Genomic DNA, 20,551 nt, shown 5'->3' with positions numbered 1-20,551 from the left:
ATGTAGCAACTGCATATATTTTCGACTGTAAGTTATGTTTCCCCGAGCTGCTGATTTGTGTTTTTTGTCTCAAACATAAATCTAGCAGCAATACTCAGTAAGTAAACACAGAGCATAATGGGGTGCTGTTTGTCCTCGGCTCCAAAAGTAGATTTTTTTTGTTTTTTGTTTCCTTGTCTGATTTGCTGCCAACACTATCATTTTCTAAACTCTGACTGTGCTGTGGAAACATTTTGGTTTGCAAACTGTACTCTTATAATAACTGTGGGTGGAAATGTTTCATAGAACACGTTTTCTCTGTTTTTAGTGTCCTCTCCCGGTCCCAACATCACACTGGAGGGTCTCTACCACTGTCACCAGGGACCAGGGATCCCACTGGAGAAGCTGTGCGATTTCACCACTGATTGTCCGCTCGGAGATGACGAAGGCGAACGATGTCGTGAGTAAACTTGGACACATGAGCACAGTCGTCGATAACGACGAGCAAGAGGAAAGCTTGTTCTTCCTGCACTTCTTTCTACACCAGAGCAGCTGAGTTGTTCAAAAATGGTCCGCCATAGTGAGTCATCTTTAATGAAACCGTAACATCCTGCCCAACAGAGCAACAACTGCCTGAGCTTTTCTGACATGGGGGGGTGGAAGGGGGGTAGGGCAGACAACAGCAACATAGCTATGCATGGCTAGCATTTCTCACCCTTGATATATTCCATGGTTGTGATTTCCATCTCTTTGCACATTTGTTTTTCTGCTGTTCCTGAGGCCTTGGAGCAACACTAACCAAGTATGCTGACATCTCATTCACAAGTAATGCCCCTCAGGCTCTGCAGTGTGTGTGTGTGTGTGTGTGTGTGTGTGTGTGTGTGTGTGTGAGAGGAGGATGTTATTTTTTGTTGTCTCCATGTGGACGAGTATTTACATTGTTTACACAATCTATAGAACCACAGTTCAAATCTCTTACCCCTTACCCTGAGTTTATTTTCTTTCTTTTTTTTAATGGTGTAGTTAGATTTTTCAGCCATATTAAACTGACCAGAATTAATTTGCTCCTTCCCGCCGTGCAGGTCAGCCAACCATGTGGTGCTTATTAAAATGATGGCTGCTCCCTTGTGCTTATACATTTGCTAACTAGGGGAGTTGAGAGATAAGAGGGTAAGGATAGGGTGAAAATCGCAGCCAGACGCAGTTCCTCCTTCTACTACAGGAGGACTTACATTACAGCGGTAATTGGCCTGAGAGGCGAACCCAAGGGGATAATCTCCATTTGAATGTATAAGTGTGTCTCTGTGTGCATCTGTATGTGTGTGTTTTGGATGTAGAAGCCAGAATAAGAAATGTTGGTTTTATGATAATAAGTGAACACAAAGCCAGCATGCACATGCTTTTCAGTTCATTCAGCACACATGGACAGGAAAGGAGTAAATATGACTTGTGACATATTCCTAAATAATGTGATATGATAATGACTCATTGACAAGTCATGTCACACATACAAGAGTTTGTAAAAAAAAATACATTCCTATATTCAGTTAGTTTAATACATTCTAATATAATACATTTTTTAATAAATATTATTACAACATTTAAGTGTTGTCAAGAGCTGGCCGGTTATTGCAGGAATGTGCAAAGCCGTGCCAAGGGGTAGTGCTAAAGTTAACAGGATTAAATACAGAGAGAGTGTTCCATGTTTGGAGTTAAAAATCCAGTATGCATGAACTGTTATTATAACACCCTTTGTTAAATACTTTGTGCTGACTGACCAAGAGCACACAGAGACGTTCTGCTATCCCTCAATAGCAGACTGTTGTTAAGATGAACAAAATAAAGATAAACACATAGCAGAAAATGACATGGGATCTGGTGACATTTAAAGACTGATGAACAGATAAGAAAATGTTCAACACACTCTGATGCTGACGAGGCAGAAAAACTCAAATCAGGTGCTGCGCTGATTCATGCAGACCTGCTCACTTTGTCTCACTTCACCATCAGTGAACAAGTCCAGGTTCATGTGAGTAATAACAGCCTAGCGTAGCTCGTTTACAGAATGCTACAGAGTTAAAAGTTGCAATAGACCAAGCTCTCACTGAACAGATTCAAACAGACTATTTGTTTAGTGGGAGAAAAACAAAACCTTTTTTAAATCAATACAATAATTTACAAATCAATATTTTTTCCTGCTCACCCTGGCGGGGTTCCATTCCCTGATAACAACCAGCTCACTAAACAATACATTATCCCTGATCTGTTCATGTACACTGGATTTATCTGGCTGTAGCTTCTACGAGTCAGGACGATCTCTAGGCAGTCGTTTGATGATCCGTCTTGGATCAAAATATTGACATTTGATTTTTCACACTAGAAACACACAGCAGAGAAATCCTTTGTTTTAATAAGACACAGGATGGTGTGTCTTACAGAGTAATACATATTGCTCTGAGTTGACAGGGATATGTTTGAAGACTGACACCTCTTTATCCTACACCTCTTTTCTTTTTCCTACCTTCAGAGTGTACAGAGGCATGAAGGCCAGCTGTCATTCACTTTGAATCAACACTCTCACTCTGTCCCTCAATCTCCTCTTAAAATAGTAATAACCTCTGTGCTTCTTGATTATGTACAAGGACAGACGATCTATAGTTCATTCATCAGTCAACCCTGACACTCTTATGTGTCTCTTTTCTCTCTCTCTTCATCGCTCACTCACACAACTTCTACTACCTTAAGCAGGGTACACACTACAAGATAATCGGCCCTATTTTGGGCCCAATTCCCCCCTTCCAACGAAAGTCAGCAAAGGCCCGACTATCTGATGTTCCAGAGATTATCTTGCCAGATTCTCCTGTGGTGTGAGGTGTGCTAAGAATGATTTTAACCTCCCCGATCTGCTCGGAAGACGATCGGGGCCACCCCGATTTGAAATGGTAAATATTAAACGTGTTCAATATTTTCGATCAGAAATCCTGTGGTGTGGGGAGAACACTGAGGACGGCCGAGCACGGACTCTGTGAATTGTCACGTGGAACGGAACAATAGCCAATAAGGAAGCAAGCTGACTGAAGCAGGAAGCACAACAAACATTACCATGGCAACAACAGCAATCACGAAGCATAAAGTTAAATGGATGTCAACAACAAGAGGCAAGAAGAGTTATATACAACGTGTCCTGTAAAACAAACCACAATCCAACTGACAAGGAAAGGACCAAAATGTTTACCGTAATGGATGTACCAGCTAACAGCTAGCCACATGTAGCCCGTCATGTTTGTTTACTCTTAAATCTCGTCTGACCACGTGAGATTACACGCTGTGATAGTGGAGACTCTGGTTGTTGGTGAATGAATCAGTTAGTGTGTGGTGTGCTGAGTTGACACCACACACTATGAGATCTGAACTGTTCATCAGGATTGTTGTCGTGTGTGGAGTCTCTCACGTTATCAAAATAGTTTAAGATTTTAAAAATCGTGTAGTGTGTACCAGGCTTTAGGCTCCGTATTTGTTCTGTTTTCATCTCGGTCGCTCGTCACAATCACCCCCTGCGACCCGCATCACATAGTGTTCCCTCTCTGATACCCGATTCTCTGTGATCTATCCACGAGTCATCTTCATCTGATTTGATCTATTCAAATCCTTCATAAGCCATGCCAAGGCTCATTAACAGGCAAAAAAAAAAAGCAGAGATAGGCAGGAGAGAGAAAAAAAAACATAGCTTGTGTCAATCACAAAGCTTCCTGACATATAAGGAAAATCAAATCCCCTGTTGATCTCCCTCATCATCCTAACCGTGCATCATTATGTATAAACACATCCTACACTCTTTGAGAGTCGCTGCTTCCTCCGGTTGATCTCTGCTCGTTGGTCTGCATTCAGCAGACACCCAACTGCTTTCTAACATCACATTTTCCCTGCAACTACGAAGAAGTGTTGCATGCACCAAAGATAGATGCAAGTAGAAATTTCAGGAAATCAGGAAAGGTTTTTTATTTTTTTTTCTTGGATATTCCTCCCAGTAATCAATCACTACACAGGGAGACCATTATGCTACCATTTATGTCTTTTGTCTGTTTATCTATAGTGGATCACTTATACTAATGTGGTGAGTCTGTCTTGTGCAGAATGTAAGGACACATCAGGGGATTTTATTGCACAACCAACAGCTACTGTATTCTAGAAAAAAAACATTCAATCAACAATTAATTTTTATTTGTATAGCGACAACTCATGAGTCATAACTCATTCACAGTGATTCTCCTGCAGACATGCTTTCAGCGCTTTTATATAATTATATATATATATAAAATAAATTAACATAAAGTGCTCTGAACACTTTAAATAATACAAATCCACATATAAACCCACACACCTGCAGTTGTGAAGAAACAAACATTCAGGAGGGTTTCTCTTACATATAACATATGTTCACTGTGCCTAAGCGGAGTCATTCAAAGCAGGTGCTATAGCAAGCAGATTTATGCATGAGAAGAAATAACAACACCGCTCTAAAACACAGTGTGAATATATACTGACTCTAAACATTAATAGCAAAACAAAACAGATAACCCCATATGTTGTTCTCCAGGTGAATATGTCGACCAAAACCACATTTTGTTGGGGGGGGGGGGGGGGGGGGGGTGTTAAGATTTATTTTTGGGCTTTTTGTGCCTTTAATGGAGAGACAGGACAGTGGATAGAGTTGGAAAAATCAGGGAGAGAGAGAGTGGGGAATGACATACGGAAAAGGAGCCACAGGTGAGATTTAATCCTGGGCCGCCCGCCTTGAGGACTACAGCCTCCATACACGGGGCGCAAACACTTACTGCGCCACCAGCGCCCCACATTTAATTGTTTTAAACATGTCATAAACCTTACGCAAAACTTGAAGGCTTTATACACGATTTTTTGATCCAGCAGATGTCACCCTTGAGCACCAGCATGAAACCAAAACAACTTTCGCTGCATTGTTGTGTTAGCATGCTAATGCTAGTGATCTTTATTATGCTCGTATCTTCACACTGCATGTAAATTTACCTGAAATGAGCGTGATCTAGAAACACAGTTAAGCAGTGAGTACAGTATGTTATTCTTCTTTTCTCTAGTCCCTCAATTAAACAACTTTTATACACAAGGGGAGGAGTCAGCCAGCCGTCTAGGCGATGTAAACAAAGTGAAGATAGGACTCTGAAAACTCTGAAAACATCACAGACAGTGGGACTCGGGTGTTACACCCATTGTAGACAGTCATGACTCAGAGTTATTTTCAGAGGAGATACTTGATTTATATTATATTTAAGTGTGAAAAATCACATATAAAGACTTTAAGGATCCACTAACCAGAGTCATTAGAAACAAAGTCTGTGCTCTAAACTATTTAAATCTTATATTATTTTGATTGACGTGTACTTTGTAGTACATCGTATTAAGACATTACTCAATTTTTTTCTGCCCTATTTTTGGTTAATTCCAGTCCAGCTCCTGATACAAAGCACAATTGCTTCATGAACATCTGGATATTTCTTCTCAGGATGTACTTACAATCCCTTCTTCAGCCTTATATTAATGAACTCTGCAACATGAAGAACACTGGTCATGACATGTCATGAGAAGCAGAAGCCAGTGCAATCATATTGTATTATTTTGGTGCCTGCCATGACGTGTTTCATCAGCTGTGTCCTTTTGTCAAGTTGCCATGACAGACAACAGTACTGTGGCGTTGACATTGCATTGAAAGTGAAGAGTGTGACTGAATGACACTCGACTCAGCGTTCATGAAGACTGAGTAATGTTCACGTCAGGTTTCATCAAGTATTAATGACAATGTTATGCAGGACTTATTGACACCTCATTACACAAAGTGTTTCAGGTTGCATCCATTTCAGAGCGTCAACACTGCAGTTATGACTGATAGCACTTGGGTAGGACGAAGCACTGAGTCACACGTCTAGGCAGAGCTTATATGTGCAGCAGATGTGACATCAGCACGGGCTTGTTTATTCATGTCGTGAGAAGCTATCATATGATGTGACTTTGATTCTCAGTGCTTTGCAGAGAGAACATCAAAGTAACGTTAACCGGTTTATGAAGCAAGAAGACTGACTCATAATATCACAAGATGCAGAAGAACTTCAAATTTACTTATTATCCAAAAAAAAAAGGGAAGCTGTGATTTGCTAATGGGAAAACGTCACAGAAAAGCTTCAATTTGGTGTTTTCCTTTGTATTACTTCAAAATAAATATGAAATGACGGTAGTTTTTATGATGCTCAGTCTTTAAGAGCTTTTGTTGTGTTGAAAGTTTTGTTCTCCCTGAAGTATTCCTACTTTCTGATATCAGCTCAGGCCGCTTTCACTTCCATTATCTGGATGATGCTATTCCCGAGAAGCACACTGTTATCAGGGCACTCACTGTTACTTATAGGTAATGTGCACTCAGACAGAATCTCAGGATGAAAGGAACATAAAGCAAACTTAAGGTGAAAACTTTCTCTAACAGGCACATCAAACTCAAGCCGGCCTCGGTGTTATCAACAACAATCAACTGTAGATTAGGCCTGATGTGTATTTAAAACAGTCATGATCTAAAGACCAACATTGATTGATTTTTTTTTACTTTTATTCACCAAAACGTGCATACACACACTCACACAATAAAAAAAAGAGATACAAACATGACGGGAACTGTGGTACGATACAGTTTTGCAAGCAGATTTAGACAAAAACAAACAAACAAACAAAACAAAAGGAAAAGGGTCAGTAAATAAAATGAATGAATTAGAATGAGGGACAAAATAAGTAAATGAGCAAACAGGACAAAGACAAACATGGGGACAGTATAGTAACAAAATGATGTAAAATAAAACTGGTGGGATAGGTTGTACACATGGTGATGATTTTTGTTGTTATTTGTTTGTTTTTGTTTTGTTTTTCACTTTGTATGGGTGCTACCATGATGATTGCCAAATACAGACTGTTTGTAAATTATATTAAAATTGTTTAATATATCTATATATCTAATTTTCTCTCTCCATTGATTGATTGATGACTTTATTTTGGTAGAAAAAAGACAAAACTTTGAAGATTTTTCTTACGTTGGGGGCTTTTTTTTTGTGCCTCTATCGTAGAGATAGCACCGTGTATAGAGTTGTAAATCAGAGACAGAGAGTGGGAAAAGACATGTGGGGAAAGGTACCACAGGTCAGACTCAAACCATGGCCTCCCACCCGGAGGACCACAGCCTCCTTACATGGGGTACGCAAACTAACCACTAGGCTATTAGCGCCCCCAAAAGACAAAACTTTAAATTGCAAAAGCTATAACAATAATAAAGTGGACCTGAACAACATCAGCTAACATTTTCAACAGGAAGCAAAGAGCAGGTGTTTGAAAAGGAGAACGTTCACTTATCAGATCCATTAAATACTTAGTAACCATAGTAACACATGTTTATCTACCCTGTTTCAATAGCAGAAAAGATACATTAAATCAGTCACCATCTTTCTTTTTCTTTAAACCTATGAAAGATTTTTCTCAAATTTCTTTCACAGTATCAAGTTTTTGCTTTGTTTTTGTTCCTTTTTTTTAAACCGTTTCACAAATTCATCCTACAAAAATGAATTTACCTGCTACTCATTGTTGTTTGAGCACACTGTTTCTTAAGGTAAAGGTTTCTTCTTTAGTTATCCCCACCCTCTCTCTTCAAAAACATTTTTTGGGATATTAGTTGGAAGCAATTCTCTCTTGCCTTATAAATTACACATAAAAACAGATATGGAATCAAATATACAGATATGAAGAGTTAAAAAAAAACAATCATGGTGGCTTTTTAGAGTCTACTTATCCTTATATTTCAGTGTATGTGATAACATTCTGTAAAAACAGAAGCAGTTACTCTTTTGCATTGCATGCAGGTATCTATTTAGTGGATATTTATTTGGAATTAGACTCTTTAATTAGACAGTGGATAGAGTCAGAAATCAGGGAGAGAGAGAGTGGAGAACGACATGCGGGAAAGGAGGCCACAGGTGGGATGTGAACCCGGGCCGCCCGCTTGAGACGACAGCCTCCATACATGGGGTACGCAAACTAACCACTAGGCTACTAGCGCTCCCAAAAGAAACACAAAACTTTAAATTGCAAAAGCTATAACAATAATAAAGTGGATATTAGCTCAACTTCTATTGTTTTATAATCTTGGTTATAGGTAAATTCTCCCACCAAACATAAAAGGAGGAACTGTGTTAGCTTATGAGTTATTTTGCACTTTTAATTATAAAGAGTTTAGTACTGATTTAACCAGCAAACTACAATAGAGATGGGGGTTTTTTTTGCATTACTGTATTGTAATCCTTGTCTGTTTTTCAAATTAGCTAGCTGATTGAATGTATTTAAATAGTTGTTAGCATGCTCTACTCTTGAAGTCTCTGGACCATGTTTTACAAACTGCATGTCAGAGATGATGTAACACTGCCAACATCATCTTTCACTTTGGACCGAGAATTCAAAGCAGAGTTTGTCCCACAGGTGATTTCTTCTGTCCAATCAGCAGATAGATATACTAACTTACCAGCATTATATTGATACACACTGACATCAGTGCATGTTTGTCAACAGCCCATACAGATGTTTAACCCGTACATCAATTCATCGTTACTTTTCTAATTTTCTGTGTGAATGTAGACAGCACAAACACACACACACACACACACTCTCTCAAACACACACACACACACACTCTCTCTCAAACACACACACACACACTCTCTCAAACACACACACACACACACTCTCTCTCAAACACACACACACACACTCTCTCAAACACACACACACACACTCTCTCAAACACTCAAACACACACACACACTCTCTCAAACACACACACATTCTCTCTCAAACACACATACATATTTAAGTTTTTTGAGGTCACACAGGCACTGCACAATCCAATTAACCAAATTCACTCTAATTCTGTTGTACACACTAACTTTGTAGCCACTAACTGAATTGCTTCAGAGGCTCACACCGTTCTGTGAAGTCATTTCAACATGATTGCCACTCCTCAATTACATCCTGACACCACCTCAGCTTTCTCATTTCCCCTCACAACCTCTTCCTCCTTCCTCTACCCTTTCCTATCTCCCCCTCTAGACTCTTCAGGCATTTTCCATTTTCTGCCTCTGTTTCTAGAGTCACTCTGAAAGCACAACCCCCCCCCCCCCCCCCCACAACCACCACACCTCAGTTCTAATTTTCTCCAAAACAGCGACTCGTCCTGTGAGCTATTAGTGTGCCCGCTCTGAATGCTCTCCTCTCCTCTTTGCCTTCACTGTCGCTCAGCTCCTTGATCCCCCAGTCCCCAGACCACCCCTGTCCTTTTTTCCTCTTTGGCAGATATGCTGTCAGTGTTCCCTCCATTCTCGCTTCTCTAACCCCCCTGCTGGGCTTGTACACTCATTCTATGCCCCCCCCCCACCCTTATCATTTTTGCCTCTCCCTCCTTCTGATATATTCTCTCTCTCTGGTACCTCTGCAGGCCAATTTCTCAACGGCAGCTACTGCTCTTTTGAAGAGAGCGAGTGCAGTTGGCAGTCGATAACGGGCCGTGGTCACTCCTGGAGAAGAGTCCAGTCACCATCCAAAGCTACCCGACAGAGCTGCCCTTCATCAGGTGGCTCACACTCATTCCTCTTGATATTATGAACACAGTTCTGATCAAATGGCCTATTTGCAGACTCTCTTAAGTGTGAATTCAGCAGTGTCAATGTCTCATTAAAAATACTTCAAAGGCTTTTTCCCTTTTCAAGAGTACAGAAAGTCTTTGAGGATTTAAAACCAATGACCTTGAATATTTTCAGTCTTTACAGCTCGTGAATGTGGAAAAGAGAAACAAATTCTCTGAAGTGTCACACATGGACGTGTTGTCTCGTTCAGAGCTCTGTGCTGCTCCTAACAGAATTCCACTGGGTGTAAAAGCTGCAGCTTGTAGACTTTGAGTCCTACATCTGCAGTTCATCGACAGTGCAGTGACTCGAGTGTTTCTCTCGATGAGATTTTTAAAGTCTCAGCGAGTTGAGGATTGTTTTTGTTCTCTCCAGAAGTCTCATAGGTAGAGTGTGAAGAAAGAATAAAGGAGGCATTGTTTTTTAATGCCATATTTGGTTATTTTATGTTGAATTTTATTTTCAGTACATTGCTGCCACAGTAACCTGACATGACATATTAAATGTTAACAGACTTTTTTGGTGCTGTGCTTTCCTAAAACGTTACACTCAGAGAATTCTTAAAAAGGAAGAAAAGACAGATCTCATAAAATATACCAACAGCCCACTTAAGAGTACAATCATATCTAAAAACCTCCACATATACTTTAGACTTGTATTTCTTTCCATCTCCTGAAGTCTGTTAAGAGTTTTTCTCTGACTTTGTTTTCCTTCTTGTCTGTGTCTAATGTGTGTGTTTGTGTTAAAGGTGCTGCGTTCAGTGTGGAGGGAGGACAGTCCAAAGGCCACCGTGGCTCAGCGTTACTGAGGAGCCCTCTCTTCCCTCCTCCTCTGAGGAACTCCCGATGCTCGGTGAGCTCACTCTAGTTTCCTCCTCATTTCACTTTCAGCCCTGCACTTAAAAAGGATTTGATCAAATGTTCACAGTTGATAGTTCACACCTAATCCCAACTCCTACAGTACACAGGCGCTGGTGATACAGACAGTTTTTAATAACACACCACAGTTGCCTCTCCAAATTCAGTTACTTAAGGGCCATAAATTCTGCTCAGCAGGAAGTCAAAGTAGCACTCTAGATCAGTGCTTCCCAAAGTGTGGACCGCGGCCCCCTGGTGGGCCGTGTTGGTACTGCAGGTGGGCCGGCGAAAACCCTCCACCAAGTTTAAAAATAAAATAAATATCACAATAATGATGATTAACCATGAGTGAACCCTTTAAGTGATTAGTAAGGCTTGTCATGACTATTCATGGACAGCATGTTTAGTAAACTTCTGTGTCTCTCCTGCCATAATATCATTTTGTCATGTCAATAATTTACCTTAACTGAAAGTGATAGCTGTAGTCATCATCTTTATTTTATAATGGGCCCCGGAGTAATTTTGTATTTCAAAGTGGGCCCGGCAGTCTTAAGTTTGGGAAAGGCTGCTCTAGATGAAGGCCATGGACTTCTTTGACAGACATTAAAACTTGTATTTCAGTTCATACATGGTTTAATTGATATTCACAGATATTGATATACATAGATACTCATACTTTGAATAGTTTATTTCACTTCCATACATGGAGGGAAAAGAAGCACCTGATAAAAACATCCATGGCATGTGTTGTCTGATTAAGTAAAGATTCAAGCTAAATCCCCATTGCATGACTGCAGATTATTTTTGGGATATAATACAGCAGAATGGGGCATTCAGCCCCTTTTGTTTTCTGCATACATCAAAATGCCACTGAAGCCCAATGGACAATACTACGACTGCACTTGTTCTTCAAAGAAACCAGAATCTGTTTTTTAAGTCCTGTAGTTCCTGTGTTTTGGTTTGTGAAATAACGTGGGTTAATAAAGATTCATATTATAACCCTTAAACATTTACATAGAGCCAAACTTAAACTATGAATGTAACAGCATACATATTTCTCACATTGAACCGTCTGATTTGATTCATGTAGACTAAACCTTCCCCCTGAGCAGCAACAGCCACAGCAGCCCTGACTAAACACGACAAGCCTGCAAAGCTTTGGATGTTTCTGTAGTGTTCTCCAATGGTCAGCAGGAAACGATTGGTGACATGGTTCATGTTGGAAATTTGAGAGGACGAATGGGGTCGAATAGGGTTGTGATTTTGGAACCCAGGCTCAGGGTGTGGGGACGTTTTGACGAGAGTTAGTACTGTTGAGTTAATTCAGTAAGTGAGAGGTAGAGCTTCATGTTCCTGTTCCTAAACAGTAATAACTTTATTTAATTTGATATAGTGCATGACATGCAGAATACAGGTAAGCAGACATGTAGAGTTATAAACCATCATGCCCATGGATAAGGCTGTGCGACAGCAAAGTGGAGGGATGAAGAAATATTCAGGTTATAAGTTCAGGGCAAAGCTTAGCCTCTCCAAAGAGCAGCCCTGATGTACTTATTTTTTATGATTTGGGTCATTTCTATGCCTTTATTGATAGGACAGTCAATAGTGATATTGGGGGAGGATCTGCAGAAAATGTGAAGGCTGTAGCTGATTTGGGTAGCCTTTGCACATGGAGCATCTAACTTAAAAGACAAACTGATGGCCCTATTTCAAACAATCAGGACTATCATTTAAGATTTAAAGAGGAGAATCTGTACTGAAAGCCATGTAGTTGTATTTTCAACACTCTTTGTTAGCAAAACTTATTTTTCTGGTCGCCATGGGAGCAGAAGACTGTCTTTGAATGATATTTTAGTGCATCAAAAATCAAAGACGGCATGTTAACAGTGCACCATCTGCATTTCCTGAGCCATCCTAACAGACAGTGAGGTTGAGCTTGTCGATCAGAGTTTTCTACCTGATGACCTATTTTTGAAAATATTACTGGTCATACATTATTCAGTCTTCATGCTCGCACAGCAGGTCCAGGTCTTGATTGATTTTGTTGCATGAAGCATTTATAGCTCTAGTGGTTATTGTAATATTGCTTATCAGAGCGACCTTTGGCCTCCTGCATATACTTTGCAGAAGCACTTATTGATGTGAGGGGATAGAAGTGAGGGATGGAGGTGGCAAAGTGATGCAAAGGCCAGGAGGTCAGAAAACAGGACGATAGGAGAGACGGAGGGGAACAAATGTTAGTCTGAGCAAGAAAAACATGCAGATGAAAACAGAGTGGGAAAAAAGTAACAGAGACAAATGAAAAAGTAAAAGGAGAGGTTTCCTGATAAGTCAGGTTTGCATAAGTGGTTGTTGATATTTGCGAGGACAGCAGTGAAGGCAGTATGGCACCATCGCAAACCTCACCTCCCAGCCTCTTGGCACGCAGCCAAAGATTAGCCATGATTCCAGATTAACACTCCAAATCCTCCTCTCTACACTCTACAACGGCTGCTGTTCAATGTAGTCTGTCCGCTCTTGGACGACCATGTTGAGGATATTAGTTTTGGGTATTAGCTACAGGCCGCGCTCACTTTCATGATGTGCCCAGTGTGTACTGAGCAGTGTCTGTAATTTTGATGTTTACACGGTCACCATGTGGTCTACCCATGCGACGATAAGGAGCACAACCTGCAAGCTGAAAGAATAAAAGTGTTGCATTCAGTTGTGCGGGCGCTGTCGTCTCTAAAATGTGTTTTTCATCAGGCTCAAGCCAGCATCTGTTCCACTTAAACGCTGAAGCAAGAATTATGGTCTAGGCTCCAAAAACTGCCGTAGAGGGACATGGTCACATCCCAGGCTTGTTAGCAAGCTCCAGTCTTCTTGTATCTGTTTATTTCCTGCTTTCACATGTTTGTTGCTTAATTTGATGCAGGTTTACACCAAACAAAACCCTCCTGTCAGCGGCATAATGAGATTGATTCGTGCTGAAGCATGCAACAGCATCTTAGATAGCAAAATAACCCAAATTATGATCCAGGTTGAATTCCATTAATCCTGGAATAATTAGAGCTGAACAGATGGCTGTTGCTGATTGATCTCGATGCAATTTAAGAACATCCCTTCCTTGACTGATAGCACACTTGGGCGGCTGGTTTGGCTTCAACTGAAAACATAGGAAGTTACTCAGGTTCTTCATTTTCTCACACACAAAACTTCAACACAACACCAAAGTTCTGTTCAATTTGACTTTGCCGTTCATTTAGATTTCTTTAGTGCTTTGCTCATTCTGAATCCCACCTCATTTCAACAGGTGCGATTCTGGCTGTGCTCAGGGGGATTACAGAAGGTTTCACTGTCTCTGTGGATCGTGGAGAACAGCACAGGCCCCGATGAGCAGCGCAGACTGTGGCATTCAGCCAGCGAACCAAAATCTGAAAAGGGCTGGAAGCTCATCATACTGCCTCTTTACGGACTGGCAGACTGGTAAGACAAATGCTCATCTGTTTCATCACATTAACAGGAAGTTTGATTATATCAACCTTCAATTTGTAATGGCTGTTGGAAAGCATCAAACTGGCACTTTGAAGTGTTTAAAAGCAAATAAACGATTCAACTCTCATCGTCGCAAACATCGGACACATACACACATCTTAAGAGCAGGAGTTATTTTAAAAAAACAAAAACAAGAAGCTCCTTCTTTTCACCTCTCAAAAATGCAGATTTTCAACATTTTCATTACAATTTCTGGGAAGCGTTTCCCCCTCAACTCCAAAAAATTAATGAATCCCATAGGGACTCTAGTTTTATGCCATGGACCTGCCATGTATACAAAATACCCCCCTCTCTTTTCATCCCCCTTGTCTGTGATAAAGAGGGTTGAAATCAATACGCAAGGCTCTACCCACCCTTCTTGCCTTCCAATTAGCCATGGCCCTGATTTCCCCCCAGAAAAGAGAGGAATTAAAACAAAATAAAATAAGCAAGAAGAAATAGACAAACCCCAGGAAAGGCAGTTCATCTGTTTGCCTGACTGGGTTTTTCGTTTGCCATTCGAGCTTGGATAATCCTGCTCCCCTGAGAGTGATTAATTTTTGATTCCTGGGTTATGTAGTCAGCTGTGCTTGTGCTCTTAATTAGAATGTCATGTCCGTATCCACTAGGTGAGCCTGCCACTCTTTGCACAGTGACCTTTGTAGAGCTTAAATAGAATCAGAAACACAGCCTGGAGTGCTGACGAGAATCAGAACAGAAAAGTATATTAAGAATCTGAATATGTTCTCGTACTAACCTTAGAAAGCCTACCTGAAAGACTGCAGGTGTCTTTTGATTCAGAACTCATATTTACCATATGTTATGTTACAACCACATAGCTTCTGTCATGTAAAAACAATTTACACTCCCATTGATAGTGAATAAATATTAATGACACTCGAATTTCTCTGTGCCAAATATGAAGCAGCTGTAACAGAAAAAAGCTGTAAACTAAAATAGTGAATTAATGTTAACGCACTTTGCTTCATGGACAGACGCCAAGTTAAGCTACCGGCTGTAGTAATTTAAAAGTACAGATACAAGAGTAACAACGCTTTGAAAAAAGAAGTTTTGGCTACAAGTGGACATGCATTTTCCCAACATGTCAGAATATGCCTTTACAAGTTTAAGGAATATATCGCTGCCTCAATTTTTATTTGTGAATAGAAGATGTTTTCACAAATGCACTCGTGAAAATTTTCTGAAAGACTGGTCCAGAAATCTTTCTGAGCTTCTTGTTCACATGTGCACCTCACAGAGGGAGGCTATCGCTATCTGACAGGAGGAGGCAGGTCTTTGTCAACACATGACATAAGAAAGATGACACGGAAACGCAAACAAAGCAACAGAGTCTAACACCATGATGAAAGCTTTTACCTTGATATCATTGCTACTCTACATGTAGTGTGACACATTCACATCAACAAAAGGAGGCAGACATACTGGAGAACAGAAAAGATAACGGGACAGCTTCCTTACATGCACAAAAATGGATCTTGTTGCCCACAAAGCTCTTGATACAAACGTCATCACCCCCCCTCCCTCTTGCTTGCTGGGAATTTTTCATAATGTTTTCCTGCTGTGTTCTCCCATCAGCTCACACCAACTTCAAGCATATTAATGAACTCGGGGTCTGGCGGGGTAAAGTGGGGGTAAAAACTGTGGCTGTTTGCTTTCACACATGCAGCTCATCCCAAAAATCTCAGGAAGTTTTCAGGAGTTTTGTGTTTGTGTGAAAACAGCCGAAGTGTTTCATTTGGAACCAGAATAATTTTTACACCCATCCATTCATGTGTCTGCTTAAAGTCTTTATATGTGATTTTTCACACTTAAATGTAATATAAATCAAGTATCTCCTCTGAAAATAACTCTGTGAGTCATGACTGTCTACAATGGGTGTAACACCCGAGTCCCACTGTCTCTGATGTTTTCAGAGTTTTCAGAGTCCTATCTTCACTTTGTTTACATCGCCTGGACGGCCGGCTGACTCCTCCCCTCGTGTATAAAAGTTGTTTAATCGAGGGACTAGAGAAAAGAAGAATAACATACTGTACTCACTGCTTAACTGTGTTTCTAGATCACGCTCATTTCAGGTAAATTTACATGCAGTGTGAAGATATGAGCATAATAAAGATCGCTAGCATTAGCATGCTAACACAACAATGCAGCGTGAGTTGTTTTGGTTTCATGCTGGTGCTCAAGGGCGACATCTGCTGGATCAAAAAATCACATATAAAGCCTTTAAAGAGTAAACAGTTTGACAATAAAGCCTGAGCCATCAAAAGTCATACAATGCAGAGTCTACAACAGCCAAACCTCGGAGGCTCTTTTGTCTGCACGATGATTTCCTTCTCACATGGTTTCAGTCACTGATATCCAACCATCCGCAGGCTGTAAGGTAGTTAAAACCACTCTGCTGTCCCTCCGCAGGTTCTGGCTGCAGTTCAGCACAGAAGATGGACCTGGACCCGGTTCAGCCATCTCTCTTGACAACATCTCTTTTAGTATGGACTGTTTCTTGGCATGTGAGTACTGTAAAAATGTTGAGTCTGACTTTTTTTCTCTCCCACTTCATCAAAGCTTGCTTGAACTGATGGTGGGATTGATTGACCCTGACAAGGACAAAGGGGAAAAAGAAATGAATAATCAATACAGGTCTGCCCTATGTTCATGTTGAGATACGATTTGACTAGGTGGCACTTTTGTACGCTTCAGAGAATTCATTAAGGACTTACTTATCCATGATTTCACCATTGCATTTCCTCTGACATAGCCTTAATGTAATTCATCGTGCAGAACAGAACTTAATGCAATCTAAATGAGTTTTAAAAATCTTTAACACATCTACAGTATTACTGTCTTTGAAATTATATATCTACTGAATGTACGGGAGCTTTTTCTTTGTGACACATTGACAAGAAATTCTGGAAATGGCATGTATTGTGAAATTGCGCTTTCACTTAGACAACCTTCAATTTGTCCAGAAATGTCAGAACAGTTAAAAATCTGATAGAGCTTTCCGATTGATGCCAGTCTTACTTTCTATTGTTGCACTGCAGGCTTATAAAGGTCAGGCCTCCATTCACCTTTCTGCATACTTTAGTTATTATAATTGAGATGGTTTGTCAGAATGAAGCACAGGAGTAACATGACAACCCGCTGTGGCATCAAGAGAATGAAAGGTTAAGAGTTCAGTGCCTCCCTCCATCTCTGCCTACATGAGGAACCTGCGAAAACAGTGACAGGCATAATAATGTCTGAGCATTTCAACACCTGCATATAACTCTGACAATGAAACAGTGTTAAACTGACTTCACCCAGGATAGGGTGTCACCCCCCCCCCCCCCCCCCCCATGGGTGGATTCATCTGACCCTGATGTTTTTGGCCTGAAGTGGGAAGTTCTTGGTGTGATGCAGTTACTGCACAGTTTAACATCAAGATTACATTTAATATAATATGTTGTGCTGTTTTTATGTAAATTATAAGACAAGTTAATCAGATGTTGCAGCAACACAAAGACAAAAATATAACAAGCTAGGCCCCGTTTCCACCTAGCAGTTTTTCCAGGCAGAAAGTGTTTGTGCGCTAAAAAAAAAGCGCTGCACATCCCTCCTGTCTCTATGACAACAGACTGTTGTAAACAGAGAAAATAAGCTAGGTGGACACAAGGCCTAAGTCAATACAAATACACATTTTAGTCCAAAGACATGCTCGATAGGTTAATTGGTGACTCAAACTGGCCGTGAGTGTGCCTGGTTGTTTGTATGTCAGTCCTGTGATCAACTGGCAGCCAGTACAGGGTGTACCCCGCCTCTTGCCTAATGACTTCTGGAATTGGCTCCTGCCCCCAGTGACCCTGAATGGGACAAGCAGTAGATAATGGATGAATGGATGAATAGATAAGATAAAACATAGAGGTATCTACAACTTTTAACAATCAAGGAGTAAAGTGAGCTCTACAGGATAGTTTAATACATGCCATGCAGCCGATAACAAGTTGTTAAAATGACAAGTGAAGTGTCATGGTAGGATAAACAGCAGAGAGTAATGTAAACAGCAGAGTAACAGTTTAACATTTTACCATGAAGTGTACGGGATAATACAGTTTGATTTGAGTTGTATCTAAGACAGTTTCAAGACTTGATATAAGTAGCAATAAAATCTAAAAAGAAACTAAACAGTGGTATAACATAATGGGATTCTCTGCCTACAATCATATATTCTCCTGACTGAGTCTTTTTTTAAAACAGCTGAAAACTTGACAGGCATATGGGTAATTGTGTTCACACTGTCTACTTATTGTGAAAGGTCTGAGTTAACCCTAACCCTAACCCTACTGTGCCGATTATTGTACCTGGTTATTGCATTGTCGGTGTTACAGGACTTATTTTAAGTTGCTGGGTGAGCCGGCGTGTTATTTTAGTTTTTATGTCTTTATATTGTTTTTTGGTTGTTAAGCCTTTTGCACCTTTGCCTGTGAAAATGGCTGTATAAATAAAGTTTACTAATTTACATTATTTTATCATGTAAAATAATATGGAATATATAATGCAGTAGCTTAAATGTGCAAATAAAAAATGAAGTACTATAATAAAGTAGACAAATAGAAATTTATCAAGAATTAGAAATGAAGAAATAATAACAGCAGCTGGCACACATTCTGTTCACCATCAGATGAAGTTTGTCTCTGAATGTATTACCCAACCGCAGATAAAAATCTGTGCTCTATTACCTGAATTGTAAAATGCAATCAGATAACACATTTAATAGATAACATTCATAAGTCCATGAGCCGAATATGAGTTGAGAAATTGCAGTTGATGTAGGCTGCAGAAGAGTCTCAATCGCCTTGTATCAACACAGGCTTATTGGGTCAGAGACTCCTCCTATAAAGAGATGACATTTTCCAGGAGACATTTGCACACCAATTGTGTTTTATGTCCCCTGGAGCAGCAGCAGCAGGGTATGGCAATGCTGAAGGATCATCCATTCAGAATGTGCTCACTTTCCAGACGGCAAGTTCTTAATCTAGACCAGGTATCCATTACCTACAGTAAGGACACATGACACAGTCACATATTATCAGCCATCAATCTGAGCAGCTGATGGGTGATGCTGAAGCTCAGCAGAAGAGTCATTTCAAAGAGTGATGACCGTAAGTGATTAGTGAGATGGATCCCTGAGTGTAACAACACAGCCCTCTAATATGTGAAAAAAAAACATGCTGTGAACAAATTATGCAGAGGACCAGCCATCCGTGACCTTTCTCCACCACTTCTTTTTGCTTCCGTGTGATGTATAGTTTGGCAAGCATGTGTGCTTGCTGATGCATCCGTTGCCCTTCAGGTGTTGGACCTGGCTGTCAGATTCATCATTTTATCTTCACCAGCATCATTAAATGAGTTTATTAGATTAGACAACACAGGAAGTTCATCCTTCTCTCTTTCTGCCATGTACCATCATGTCTACCCCACGTACTGAGCTGCACTAACAGCAGTACCTGCTGCCCCTCAAATGACTCACCAACATCACACTGTGATGAACATGCTCGCTCACTAACTGGTCCTTGACGTCACTGGATAATCGACTCAAAACTTCTCGGTTTTCATAAATAGACCTGCATTGAAATAATTTAATGATCCCTCCAGATACAATTAAAAATCCATGCAAAATGGACAGTTTGAATCAATATGGGAAAAATACTCTTTTAGACCAGCAGGGGTCACTATCTGTTTTTGGCTTCACAGTTTCAGTTGTTTTTGGTTTCAGTAGCTCACGCGTATATTTACTTGATTTGGGATTTGAAATTGTTTATTTATTTTAAATCACAATTTCACAAAGGTCTTTTTTTAATTATCATGTTTACATTTTGTCAAGAAAATATGCATTGTATTAGAATTATATAACCTCAAAATTAGAAAGTGCTTCTCACATATTCTCATAGATTTCTTTATAACAATTAGAAAATAGTAGAAATGTGTAATTAAATCATATCATGAACCCAGTTTTGTGACACATATCATTAGTTGAGTGGTCTATCCTTATTTAGATACATACACAGATGCAGTGCAGTCGGCTGCAACGATAAGGCAAGTTAAATACACAGTGTTGGATCTTAGAAAACGTACGCGTTACATTGTTTTAAATATTTAGAGCACAGCAGCTTTTGAATCCTGTGTTTCTGGATGAAATAATATCAGTTGCTTATCTATTGCAGCCTTAGATATTTTGAATGGAACCAAGGTGCACCCCCTGCCCTCTCCCCATGGCTGGCCTTTGGTGAGCTTCAGACAGCTTACGGCGCCCTGCTAATGAACAGTGACAGGCGCGCAGGCTGTTGCCCTGCCCTCTGGTTCATGCTGCTCTGTGGTGGACCTGCTGAGTTCTGCTCCTGCTGCCGCAGCATACCAATGCTCTGTCTACGGCTGTAGTGTGTAACCCCTCTGCTCAGAATAACAATGCAGTGA

The 20,551-nt window shown here is 40.3% G+C and overlaps 1 protein-coding gene across 2 annotated transcripts in view; it reads left to right on the top strand.

The window, feature by feature from the left end:
* alk (ALK receptor tyrosine kinase) overlaps positions 1-20,551 on the top strand; it is a 385,940-nt gene that overhangs the window by 312,998 nt on the left and 52,391 nt on the right. For both annotated transcript variants that reach the window (XM_061062375.1, XM_061062374.1), the window contains exons 6-10: positions 308-439; positions 9,527-9,661; positions 10,462-10,565; positions 13,863-14,035; positions 16,514-16,608. In XM_061062375.1, coding sequence (XP_060918358.1) covers positions 308-439; positions 9,527-9,661; positions 10,462-10,565; positions 13,863-14,035; positions 16,514-16,608 — 639 coding nt within the window. The remainder of the gene's footprint in view (positions 1-307; positions 440-9,526; positions 9,662-10,461; positions 10,566-13,862; positions 14,036-16,513; positions 16,609-20,551) is intronic.

Source organism: Labrus mixtus, chromosome 18 (assembly GCF_963584025.1).
Source record: "Labrus mixtus chromosome 18, fLabMix1.1, whole genome shotgun sequence".
In the NCBI taxonomy this organism is placed as follows: domain Eukaryota; kingdom Metazoa; phylum Chordata; class Actinopteri; order Labriformes; family Labridae; genus Labrus; species Labrus mixtus.
The sequence above is the reverse complement of the archived record's forward strand: the minus strand, read 5'-3'. Positions and strand labels throughout refer to the sequence as shown.